This window comes from Cherax quadricarinatus, chromosome 40 (assembly GCF_038502225.1).
Source record: "Cherax quadricarinatus isolate ZL_2023a chromosome 40, ASM3850222v1, whole genome shotgun sequence".
NCBI classification, from domain to species: Eukaryota; Metazoa; Arthropoda; class Malacostraca; order Decapoda; family Parastacidae; genus Cherax; species Cherax quadricarinatus.
The window spans coordinates 17038156-17051003 of NC_091331.1; the positions used below are offsets into that span (position 1 = coordinate 17038156).

A 12848-nucleotide genomic window follows, 5' to 3' on the forward strand; every position below is an offset into this window, starting at 1 on the left:
ACCACTGTATTATTATTATAATCATGGGAGCGCTAAACCCATAGGATTATACAGCGCATGTTGGGGGATGGAAGGTATTCAGGCTCAATTCAGGGAACTGGAGCACAGATCCAATTCCCTAGATCAAGAGCCCCTCACCAGCATCAAGGAACCTCCCTTGAGGGGAGGTCACTAGTAGAGATAAGAATGTAGTCATTGGGAGACCAGATCCCTCTCAAATCCAGCCACTCTCACTAGTAGAAGTTGTCCAAGTTGATTTCAGGTCTGTACCAAGATACCCTTGTATTGCAGTGTCTGACAGACTGAACATTAAAATGGTATAAAATACTGACAGGTTGTTAGGTAAAATACATATGCAACAGTTAGGTATCTTTATTTTGAAACATTTTGCCTACACAGTAGGCTTCTATATAAGGCTCCATCCTGTCACCTCAACTCCATATTGTTTCAGACTATTGAACAATACTCCTCTCCAGACTGAGGGACTGACCACCTCAAAACTTCAAGGGTGATGGACTGATTACATCGTCTTCAAGTCTCTGCTTCTATCAACTTTTCTGTACTCGACTGAAGAAGCCTACTGTGTAGGCAAAACTTTTCGAAATAAAGATACCTAACTGTTGCATACGTGTCTTACCTAACAACCTGTCGGTATTTTATACCATTTTAATGTTCATCGAGGGACTGTTTGAAAAGTATGAACATGTTATACTGGACTGAGTGAAGATAGGTGGTATTATGGATGCGACATGCTGGTGGACTGTGAATAAAATAACAAAGGGATTCTGGGAAATCTGTTAGCCAGACTCAAGTTCTGTAGGTAGCAATAATGTCTGTAGTCTGAGGGGCTCAGTGCTGTATGACCCTTTGTGGGTTTAGCACTTAGTTTTGATTAAAAATAATGATGTTGCAGTTTCTAAGGCCATTTGAATTATAATATTCAGTGCAGGTCTGGCAAGACAGCTACTGAATGAACGATAGTGTATGCATTTCCTATTTAGGTCACTAGCTTGGTGGGAGGCACCTACTGTGGCAAAATAAAAAATGAAAAATAATAAGACCTGATAGTAACTGCTTTTTCCTTAATTACTTTTATTTCCCCAGTCCCAGGTCCACAACATATGCCCCTCATTATTATGATGATGTTTGATCAAAGAGGAAAGTAACACTAATTCCTTGAATTAAGAGCCCTTCATGAACACTACCTTAAAGGGAATGTATGAAGAGTAGTGACATTGTGGAGTGTTGGTATGTTGTAGAGTATGGTGGCATGTTCAGAATGATAGTAGCCTATTTTGGGTGTTAGTGGCAGGTTGTGGAGGATGGTGGCATATTACGTATGGTAGTATGGTATGTTGTGGATGGTTGTGGCATGTTGTGTATGGTAGTATGCTGCTGAGTGTGGCGATGTTATGGAGAGTTGTAGTATGTCTAGAAAGTTATGGTAGCATGTTGTAGAGGGTGGTGGCTTGTGTACAGTGGTAGTATGTCATGGAGGGTGCTGGCATGTGAATAATAATGGTATGTTTACAGTGGTAATACATTATGAATGGTGGTATAGCATGTTGTGGTGGGGGAGTGGTATTTTGTGGAGGATGGTAGTAGCATGTCTTGTACTTTGGTAGTATGTTGTGAAGAGTGGTGGCATGTTGTGTACAATGGTAGCATATTCTGCATGGGGGAGAGTGGCAGAGATGTTGAGGAGAGGACAATGATAAAATAGGCTGAGATGGGTCATAGTTGTAGCAGAGTGCAGGCAAAAAGGACATACAAAATTTTATTTTGCTGAAAATAATTAGCAATTATGGCTACATATATCAAGCCCTTCATGTGATGAGGGGCTCTTGCTCTGAGGAATTAGACCTTTTGTCTCCTTCCTTGGATCGAATCTAATTACCCTCCATCCCTCCCATCCTATCCTATTCATTTAGCCTTTTGGGATGTTTCCCCTGTAAATTACAATCCAATATGTTGAGTTAGATATTTCTGCAGGACTTTAGAAAAATAAGCACAGAAATACTGTATGTAAGATTTTGGAAGACTTGGTTGACTAAAAGGTAGGGACTAATGCACTCTTGCAAAAAGTTGCACAATGAGTAAAGTATATTCTAATAAACAATTTAGACATGACTACAATTTCTTGAGGTAGTGTGGGAGTTTATCAGCAGCACATCTGAATCCAAGGTTACCAGCAGAGCTATCTGGGGTGTTTTGACTTCTCGCAGCACATCGATACCTGTATGGTAGAAAGAGAATTTTTTAAGTTAATTGATCTGATTAAATTCCTCTTAAACTGTTCTATTGCAACCAGCAAGCTCACACTAATAGTTCAATGATAAAAGCAATTGACTCACAACTGCAAGATCCTGGATCTGATCCCCCAGAAAACTGAGGTGTATGGGCAAGTTTTCTGCTGCCTCGGATCAACAAGTAGCAAATAGGTGTGGTAAGCTTACGATTTAATGGACTAATAGGGAGGAGTGGGTGGCCGGTGATAGTATTTGTGGTGGATGGAGATAAGATTGTTTTGTTGCGATCATAATAGTAATGGACAATCCTATAACAGACTTTGTCCATTGTTTCTGATACAACTGAACCAGAAAACTGTGACCCACATCCTAGGGAAGAGAACCGAAGGACCCCAACAGGAATAAACCAAACTGCTCGTTTCCTTGGGTTATCCCAGTCCCAGGTTAATAATACTCTGGGAAAAATAACCCAAAGAAAGTCTTTACTATGTATAATACATAATATACAGTAGACACCGATAATTTGAGCATTTTTTTTTTTTTAACACATAGCCGTTTCCCACCAAGGCAGGGTGGCCTGAAAAAGAAAAACTTTCATCATTCACTCCATCATTGTCTTGCCAGAGGCATGCTTACACTACAGTTATAAAACTGCAACTGCAGGTTACGTTTCTGAAAACATTGTTGATGATTTTCACGACTTATGGACTGAAAAATGTGTGAAAAATAACACTACATTTCTCAGACTGCCAAATAACCCCTCAAAATGTTTTTTATTATCACTGTTCTTAACCCTTAAACTGTCCACACGTAGATATACGTTCACGTGCGGTGGGCTCCAAATATAGATCAACGTTTTATTTTTCATTCCTTCAAATTTGGTGCAATAGGCCTGCATCGCCTAGATATGAAAGAATGGGTCTGTGCACTGTGTGTGCACTATGAAAAAATCTGGGAGCATTTAGTACCCTGTGGGAGTACCAGTTCAACTGAGCATCAGCTAGAGCAAATAGCATGGCAAATACCAGTGATTCACTGATGTTATGTCATATTAACACACATTTTAAGAGGAAAGTAAAAATAGGTTAGATAAATGCATGAGTGGGTGTGAGCTGGACCTGACTAGCTTGTGCTACTGGGTCAAATGTCATGCTCTTTCTTTCAGTGGATGTGACCTGACTAGGTGGGTCATTGGTCTAAGCTGGGGGTGACATGGACCTGCTTTGCATGGGCCAGTAGGCCTGATGCAGTGTTCCTTCTTTCTTATGTTCTTATGTATTCGGCTGGCTAGCTGGCTGGCTTTGGCTGTCTCTGTCTGTATCTGTCTATATCTCTATCTATATCTCTGTCTGTATCTCTGTATCTATCTATATCTCTGTCTATTTATATGTCTGTCTATATCACTGTCTATTTGTATATGTCTATATCTCTGTCTTTCACATGTACTCATATATACAATTATACATAATGTAAATTACCTAGGATAACCCAAAAATTCCAGGCCAAGTGCTATACAGTGTTTGTAGATATAAGACATAAATAAACATGACGCAAGTAATAGTGTCACTTGCTCAGCAATCAGGGAGCGGCCCATACACCACAAACCAACAGGTTTACTAGCTGCTCCCTGAGACAGAGACAAGAAGATGGAAAGAGACACACACAGGCAGACAGAAAGGCATATAAGCAGAACTAGGCAGACAGATAGACAGACTGACAGACATACAGAGACATGTTTGTGTGCAAGAGTAAAAACATGTAAAGGCAAGGCTCCCCTCCAGCAGCACATTCATCAAATGTCACTTGCTGTCTGACGCTTGCCATAACACTATTATTCAAGGAGTTCATATTATACTCCAGACACACACAGAAAGCAGAAAGACAGATAAGCAAGAGCTAGGCAGACAGACAGATGTACAGATAGACAGGCAGACAGACTGACAGACATACAAAGACATGTCTGTGTGCAAGAGTAAAAACATATAAAGGCAAGGTCCCCTCCAGCAGTTCACATTCTGACCTTTGTCATAACACCATGCTTCAAGGAGTTTCATACTCCAGCATGTCTAAAACATTGCTGGGACCTATAAACACTTTGTATATATTTCTAGACAATAGTAAATGACCAGGGCAGGTGTAAATGTTCACCTGTCAGGTAAATTGGCAACACTTCTGTAAGCAGCAAGATTGGATGTTGCCATCAGGTGAGCATCCAGAGCCAACTTCACAGTCTTATATCTCAGTAAGTACTGGTCCTAATTTTTTTTTTTTTTTTTGGGTCTTATACCACACAGAAAATAGCCCTCTTTAACCCTTTGAACGTTTTGGTCATATATACAGTATACGTCTTACGAGCCACTGTGTTTGACGTATATATACTCGTAAATTCTAGCAGCTTCAAATCAAGCAGGAGAAAGCTGGTAGACCCACATGTGAGAAAATGGATCTGTGTGGTCAGTGTGCACCATATAAAAAAATCCTGCAGCACGCAGTGCATAATGAGAAAAAAAAAAACTCCAACCGTTTTTTTTTTAATTAAAATGCCAATTTTGTGGTCTATTTTCGTATAGTATTTATGGTTGTATTCTTGTTTTCTTGGTCTCATTTGATAGAATGAAAAACATATTATAGAAATAGAGGTGATTTTGGTTTTACTATGAAACGAACCTTGAAATGGAGCTCAAAGTAGGGGAAATGTTCGATTTTTACCAATGTTCACGAGTAAGCAAATCACATCACATGTTCAATACACGTCAACTGGGGAGTTGAATATTCTTTCACTAGTGCACTGATATTATTTATACTATTTTTACAATAATGCTGTAGTCTGCATAACAGTAAATCTTCTGGAGTTTTGTGTGAATAAAAATTAATTTGCAGTCATGAATGGGTTGACATTATTTATACAATTATTACAGTAATGCAATAGTCTGCATAACAGTAAATCTTCTATTTTTTGTGTGAATAAAAATTCAAAATAGAAAGCAAGAGTAATATCAGAGGGGCCTGGAGACGTGACTGATGAACAAAGAAAATGTTATTTTAGAGCCAGGAATGTCTGCATTGTTCATTCTGGACCCTATTTTGAAATTGTCATATTTTTTAATTTTTGTGAAATTGGGCAAATTGCAAATTTCTGACCACGTTATTGGGTAGTTGAAATCGGTAAATGGGCAGTTTCTTGTACTCAATCGATAGAAAAAATGGAGTTCTAAAGAAATAGCTATCAGTTTGGTCGACCTGAACAATGGAATTAGCCAAAAATAGGGCTCAAAGTGGGCGAAATCGTCAATTCGTAAATATCGCTGAGGTCGCTAACTTCGCGAGAGCGTAATTCCATCAGTTTTCCATCAAATTTCGTTCTTTTGGTGTCATTACAATCAGGAAAAGATTCTCTATCATTTCGTAAGAAAAAATAATTTTTTTTTTTTTTTAAATTTTGCGACATCATGTGAGGTTGCGACAGTCAAGGGGTTAACCCTTTTAGGGTCGACAGGCCCTCTCCCAGACTTGTTCTCAGAATCGCCAAATTTTCAAAAAAAAAAAAAATATTTTTTTCTTATAAAAAGATAAGAGAATCTTTTCCCGATCATAATGACACCAAAAGTATGAAATCTGATGGAAAACTTATGGAATTATGCTCTCGCGAAGTTAGCGGTCTCAATGATGTTTACGCATCAGCGATTTTGCCCACTTTGAGCCCTATTTTCAGCCAATTCCAGTGTACTAGTCGACAAAAATCATAACTATTTCGCTAGAACTCCATTTTTTTCTATCGAATGAGTAAAAGAAACCACCCATTTACTAATTTCAACTATCCAATAAAGTGGTCAGAATCTAGCAGGATTGCCAATTTCACACAAATTTCAAAAGATGCCAATTTCCAAATAGGGTCCAGAATAAACAAGACATTACTGGCACTAAAATAACATTTCTTCTGTTCATTAGTCACGCCCCCACGCCCCTCTTTCATTCTTTTGCTTTCCACTTTGAATTTTTATTCTCACAAAAAATAGAAGATTTACTGTTATGCAGACTACTGCATTAGTGTAGAAATGGTATAAATAATATCAGCTCACTTGTGAAAGGATATTAAACTCACCAGTTGACGTGTATTGGATGCGTAGCATGATTTGTTTACTTTTGAACTTTGGCAAAAATTGAAGATTTCTGCTACTTTGAGCTCAATTTCAAGGTGCTTTTCATTGTAAAACCAATCAAAATCGTCTCCATTTCTGTAATATGTCTTCTATTCTATAAAATGAGACCAGGAAAACTAGAATACCATCATAAATACCATACGAAAATACAGTGCAAAGTCGCTGTTTTAAACCAAAAACACTGTCAAAGTTTTTTTTTCTCATTATGCACTGTGTGCTGCAGGATTTTTTTTATACTGCGCACACTGACCACATAGACCCATTCTTTCATATGTAGGCCTACCAGCTTTCTCTCACTAGATTTGAGGGTGCTAGAATTTAGGCGTACTAGTACGTCAAAAACCCTGGTGCGTAAGCCGTACTAGTACGTCGGAAATCCTGAAAGGGTTAATAGATAAGAAGACATTAGTGAAATGGAGATGATTTTGGTTTCGGACTAGAAGTGGCTTGAAAATAGCAGAAATATTTGTTTTCTGATGATATTCCTAAGTGTAGAGACCCCCCCCCCCTTCCTCTAGTCTGTTTACTAGGTCTGCTTAACCTTTTCAGGGTCCAGAGGCCAAATTTCAAAGTGTGCACCAGGGTCCAAGAATTTTCAAAAAAAAGTTTTAATTTTTTCTTATGAAATGGTAGAGAATTTTTTTCTTAACGAAATTATGCTCTCGCGAATTTTGATGTGTCAGCGATATTTATGCTTCGGCAATTTTGCTGACCGGCTCCCATTTTAGGCCACTTACATTATTCCAGTCAACCAAATTCTTAGCTATTTCACTAGCATTACTTTTATTCTATCGATTGAGCACAAGAAATCGCCAAGTCAACTGTTTCAACTATAAAATAAAGTGATCAGAAATTGGTAATTTGGCCAAATTAACGCAAAGTTCAAAATATTCCCGTTTCAAAATAAGGTCCAGAATAAACAATGCAGTCATCCCTGGCACTAAACTAACATTTCCTCTGTTCATTAGTTATGTTTTCAGGCTTTAGAAATGAATTCCATTTTGATTTTTTATTCACATAATGAATTTTTATTCAAACAAAAAAATAGAAGATTTACTGTTATGCAATATTATAAAAATTGTATAAATAATATCACCACATTTGTGAACGTATATTAGACCCACCAGCTGGCGTGTATTAGATGTGTGAGGTCATTTGTTTACTCTTGAACATCGGCAAAAATTTAACATTTCCACTACTTTGAGCTCAGTTTCAACCCATTTCCAGTACTAAAACCAATCAAAATCATCTCTATTTCTGTAATATATCTTCCATCCTATCAGATGAGACCAAGAAATTGCAAATACAACTATAAAAAACGTGAAAAAACACTGCAAAGTCTCTTTTATTCGAAAATTACGTTCTGTTTTTTTCTATTATGCACTGTGTGCTGCAGGATTTGTCTTATGTGGTGCACACATACCACATAGATGTATTCTCTCATATCCAGGCCCAAATTTACTGCTCACAGCTTATCAGAGTGAGCTGAGCTCATGGAGTAGATCTACGGTTTGGACCTTCAACTCAAAGCCGTAGAACTACGGCATGGACCCTGAAAGGGTTAAATTGTTTGGACAGCCTAAACTATGACCAATCATTCTTGGATACATTTTATTGGCTGAGAAATAGGATATGCCTGGGAATGTGACTAATGAACAGTAAAAAGGTCACTTTAGTTGCTAGAATACACAGTATTTATTTTGAAACTGGAATTCACTGAAATTTTTGTAAAAGTGGCCAAATTACCAACTTCCGGGTTATTTACAGCATAGCATTCATAGTTGAATAGAAAACTTACAGAATTATGCAGACTCACAGTTAGCGGACTGGGCACAATTCTTATTCACAGAAAAATAGAATATTTACTCTACTTTTCAGATAATACAATATAACCAGGAAAGATTGGTCATTAGGGAGCACTGAAATTTTGATCAAAGCTGCATTCTTCATGCATTGTTCCTTGTATACATCTTAGATTCAGTGCCAAATATGAAGTTGATTGGTTGAGGTTTAGCCTACAGCATTTGTGATTGAAATTCTGGAATATGTCTGTATTACAGAGTAGCACAGTGCAGTGTTTTATGTACTGTATCTATGTACTCTGCAGTATTTATAAACATTAACTAAAAAGAAAATTAAAAGTGAATATAGGAAAGAGTAAGGTTATGAGGATAAAAAGATTAGGTGATGAAAGATTGGATATCAGATTGGAGGAAGAGAGTATGGAGGAGGTGAATGTATTCAGATATTTGGGAGTGGACGTGTCAGCAGATGGGTCTATGAAAGATGAGGTGAATCATAGAATTGATGAGGGAAAAAGGGTGAGTGGTGCACTTAGGAGTCTGTGGAGACAAAGAACTTTGTCCTTGGAAGCAAAGAGGGGAATGTATGAGAGTACAGTTTTACCAACGCTCTTATATGGGTGTGAACCATGGGTGATGAATGTTGCAGTGAGGAGAAGGCTGGAGGCAGTGGAGATGTCATGTCTGAGGGCAATGTGTGGTGTGAATATAATGCAGAGAATTCATAGTTTGGAAGTTAGGAGGAGGTGCGGGATTGCCAAAACTGTTGTCCAGAGGGCTGAGGAAGGGTTGTTGAGGTGGTTTGGACATGTAGAGAGAATGGAACAAAACAGAATGACTTCAAGAGTGTATAAATCTGAAGTGGAGGGAAGGTGGGGTAGGGGTCGGCATAGGAAAGGTTGGAGGTAGGAGGTAAAGGAGGTTTTGTGTACGAGGGGCTTGGACTTCCAGCAAGCATGCGTGAGTGTATTTGATAGGAGTGAATGGAGACAAATCGTTTTTAATACTTGACATATTGCTGGAGTGTGAGCAAAGTAACATTTATGAAGGGATTCAAAGAAACCGGAAGGCCGGACTTGAGTCCTGGAGATGGGAAGTACGGTGTCTGCACTCTGAAGGAGGGGTGTTAATGTTGCAATTTTATAAACTGTAGTGTAAAGCACCCCTCTGGCAAGACAGTGATGGAATGAATGATGATGAAAGTTTTTCTTTTTTAGGCCACCCTTCCTTGGTGGGAATCGGCCGATATGTTAATAAAATAAAATAAAATAAAATAAAATAAAATAAAATAAAATAACTAACTTTCTCTCTTTTCAGATACTCTGATTGCTTATATATTTTACTACTGAGATGGCTACAATGTCAACCAGGAAAGCCACAGAATGCGCATTGTCTGGCCATGCCAGTGTTCTTCCAATAAACAAACTTCCATCCAAAGGCAACATGTTAAGGAACTGCTGGTGATATAAATGTGATGAAGGAAAGTTTACTGATGTTTCAATGATTATCAAGATAGCAGTTAATGATTGTTCTGAACTATAGGAGAAATCAGTTGGAGACAGAAAAATTATTCCTATTCTCAGCCAGAAAACTATTTAGGAAAGATTGAGAAAATTGTACAGAAGAGGAAGAGAACTTAATAAGAACAAAAATGTCTCCATTTCAGGAAGAAATGAACAAGTTGTTTGATATATGTAGTTGTTTCTGTCCTGTTACCTCCTGTGAAGATGTAGGGTGCAAAATAAAGGAGTGTGACATACCACCTGGCCTGTAATTGTGATGTGAAAGTTCCTAAACGTGAGGTACAGTTCCTCCTTGACCAGAGAGGCGTTAGGAAGATGAAAATTGGCTGTGCTGACATGACAGGAATGAGGACGTGGGATAGAGTGACAGTAAGAGAGGAGCAGGATGCAGCCAGAGCCAGGAAGTAGCTGGAGAAAAGACAGAGTGAACTGGCAGCTAGAGAAGTTTCTGATTCTGATGGTAATTCAGATGATGACAGGGATAGTGCTTCTGTCGATACTGATGCTGACTATGTCGTGAGTGGTCTGACTGCCAGCAGCTCACAACAGAACAGAACAAGACTCCCCACACTGGCAGCCACATGTGACCAATACTTGATCAGTGATTATGCTGGAGCTGCCATTGTTACTGCTACCTTAATGGACTATGGCATTATCACTAAGGACGACAAAAGTCAAGTTATTGGACAACAATAGTTACGAGATGCCAGATACAAATACCAAATGGAGAGGCAAGAAAATGAGCTAGCAAACTTTGAAAATATCATATCACTGTATTTTGATGGTAAGAAGACCTCCACTCGTTTAATGACAAAGAATGAGAAGACAAAGAAATGAAGTCCAAAGATATTGGTGAAAGATCATTATGTCATCATGGTAGAGCCCAGCACTGAATATCTTACTTATGTGACCTCCAAGTCAGGCCATGGAAAAGAGAGTGCCAAGACTATCTATATGTTTCTGGTGGCACAGAAACTAACTCAGCAGCCTGTTGCATGTGTTGGTTGTGACGGAACCAATGTAAATGTTGGAGTTGACAATGGAGCCATTCATAGTCTTGAAATGTTGCTTGGTCATCCGGTCCACTACCATTCCGGGCTGTTTTCTACTACTATGATGGTAAGCCAAGTGGTCCTGAGCATTGGAGAGGCCCCATTGGCAAGCAAATCAAGGATCCTCTGTCTGAGCTGCCAGTTGTTGCTTTCCAGCCAGGCAATTTCACTGATTTTCCTGTTCTGAATGACAAGGTGAGAGAGGATCTATCCTGGGACCAGAAATACATGTACTTGTATAGGATTTGCAAAGGAGTGATCACAGGTGTGGTTAATGATGACTAGGCTTGAACCAGGTCCACCGTGTGTGTGAAGGTGGAATACTTTATGGAGTAGGATCCTTAAGCTGTATGTGGCAACATCAAGACCCAGTCAGGAGCTGAAAAGAGTAGTCATGATTTTGAAGCTCAGTACTCCAATGTGGTTCCACATCAAGCTGCACCCTTATGTCACACACAGTCCGAGGAACATCTTCCAGTCACTGCAATTTATGAGGCATCTGAATAGTGAAGAAAAGAAGAGAGTAAAGAAGACTGTCCAAAGAAATTCCTACTTTGCTCACACAGATTAGCTGCTTCTTGGTATGTGCACTGATAAAGACATACCACGAGAGACAAAGCTCTCTCAATAATAAGAAAAATTAGAGAAGAGAATCAGCGGACAGAAGAAAGCACAGTGGAACCTCGGTTTTTGTTTGCCCTGTTTTCATTGAATTCAGTTTTCAATGACTTTTTTCGTCAAAATTTTGTCCCAGTTTTCGTTCATCACCTCGGTTTTCATCGAGTTGATAGTGGTCCGCCGTACCGAATATGTCCACCTGCCTGCGCCAACACAAAGCATCCCACGCATCCTAAGTTAGTCTGGCTTTGTTTCTTGTTGCGTGAGCATTACCCTGCGTGTTCATCTGAAACATTTTGTAATAATCCATTGTTTTTTGTGCTTTTTTATTGAGTGTGACTGCTAAATAAGCCACCATGGGGCCAAAGAAAATTCCAAGTGCCAGCCCTGTGATAAAGAAGGCGAGAGTAGTGGTTAGCTCTTCAACATCGTCCTCCACCAACGTTTCCACATCCTCGCCACTAACCTCCAACCCCATGGACTTCCCCAATGCCACTATAGATTCCACAATTGACATAGTCTCCTGAGAGTTAGCCCCAAACCCTTCAAAATCCCTCTCTTGTACACACTGTGGCCACAATTTTCTCCAAGCAGAGTTCAAAGTCCTCTTAGTCACTCCCTCCCAAGCCTTACCTATAACATTTATGCAACCGAGGATAGTGAAGTGATCTTTCCAGAACTTTCTTAGGGTCAATTCAGTGTCTGAGGTCACTTCAAAGCACTTTTGAAACACTGCTTTGGTGCACAGTTTTTTGAAGTTTGAAATGACCTGCTGGTCAATGGGTTGGAGGAAAGGAGTGGTAATAGGAAGCAAAAGCTTCACTTTGATAAAGCTCAACTTCCCCGCAATTTGCTCTTGCAAGTCGTGAGGATGAGCAGAAGCAATGTCCATTACCAGGAGGCACTTGTGTGACAATTTATTTTCCAGGAGGTACTTTTTCACAGTGGAGCCAAACACATCATAGAACCAGTTCAGGAAAATGTTCCTAGTGGCCCATGCCTTACTGTTTGCTCTCCACATCACACACAATTTAGTCTTGACAACATTGTTTTTCTTTAACATTCTGGGAGTTTCAGAGTGATACACGAGTAAAGGCTTCACTTTGCAATCACCACTAGCATTACTACAAAACATTAGAGCTAGCCTGTCTTTCATAGGCTTGTGTCCTGGGAATGCCTTTTCCTCCTGAGTAATGTAGGTCCTGTTTGGCATTTTCTTCCAAAACAGGCCTGTTTCGTCACAATTGAACACTCGTTGGGGTTTTAATTTTCCAGTGTCTATGTACTCCTTAAAGTCCTGCACATATTTTTCAGCCACTTTTTTGTCAGAACTGGCAGCCTCACCATGCCTTATCACACTGTGTATGCCACTACAATTCTTAAATCTCTCAAACCAGCCTTTGCTGGCCTTAAATTCATCAATAGCAGCACTATTTGGAGGCAT

The 12848-nt window shown here is 39.3% G+C and overlaps 1 protein-coding gene across 8 annotated transcripts in view; it reads right to left on the reverse strand.

Moving 5' to 3' along the window:
- Window positions 1-2064: 2064 nt before the first annotated feature.
- Window positions 2065-12848, reverse strand: part of LOC128687168 (formylglycine-generating enzyme) — a 191559-nt gene continuing 180775 nt past the window's right edge. For all 8 annotated transcript variants that reach the window (XM_070092743.1, XM_070092748.1, XM_070092741.1 and 5 more), the window contains one exon: window positions 2065-2236. In XM_070092743.1, the coding sequence (XP_069948844.1) occupies window positions 2131-2236 (106 nt within the window). In that variant the 3' untranslated portion in view covers window positions 2065-2130. The remainder of the gene's footprint in view (window positions 2237-12848) is intronic.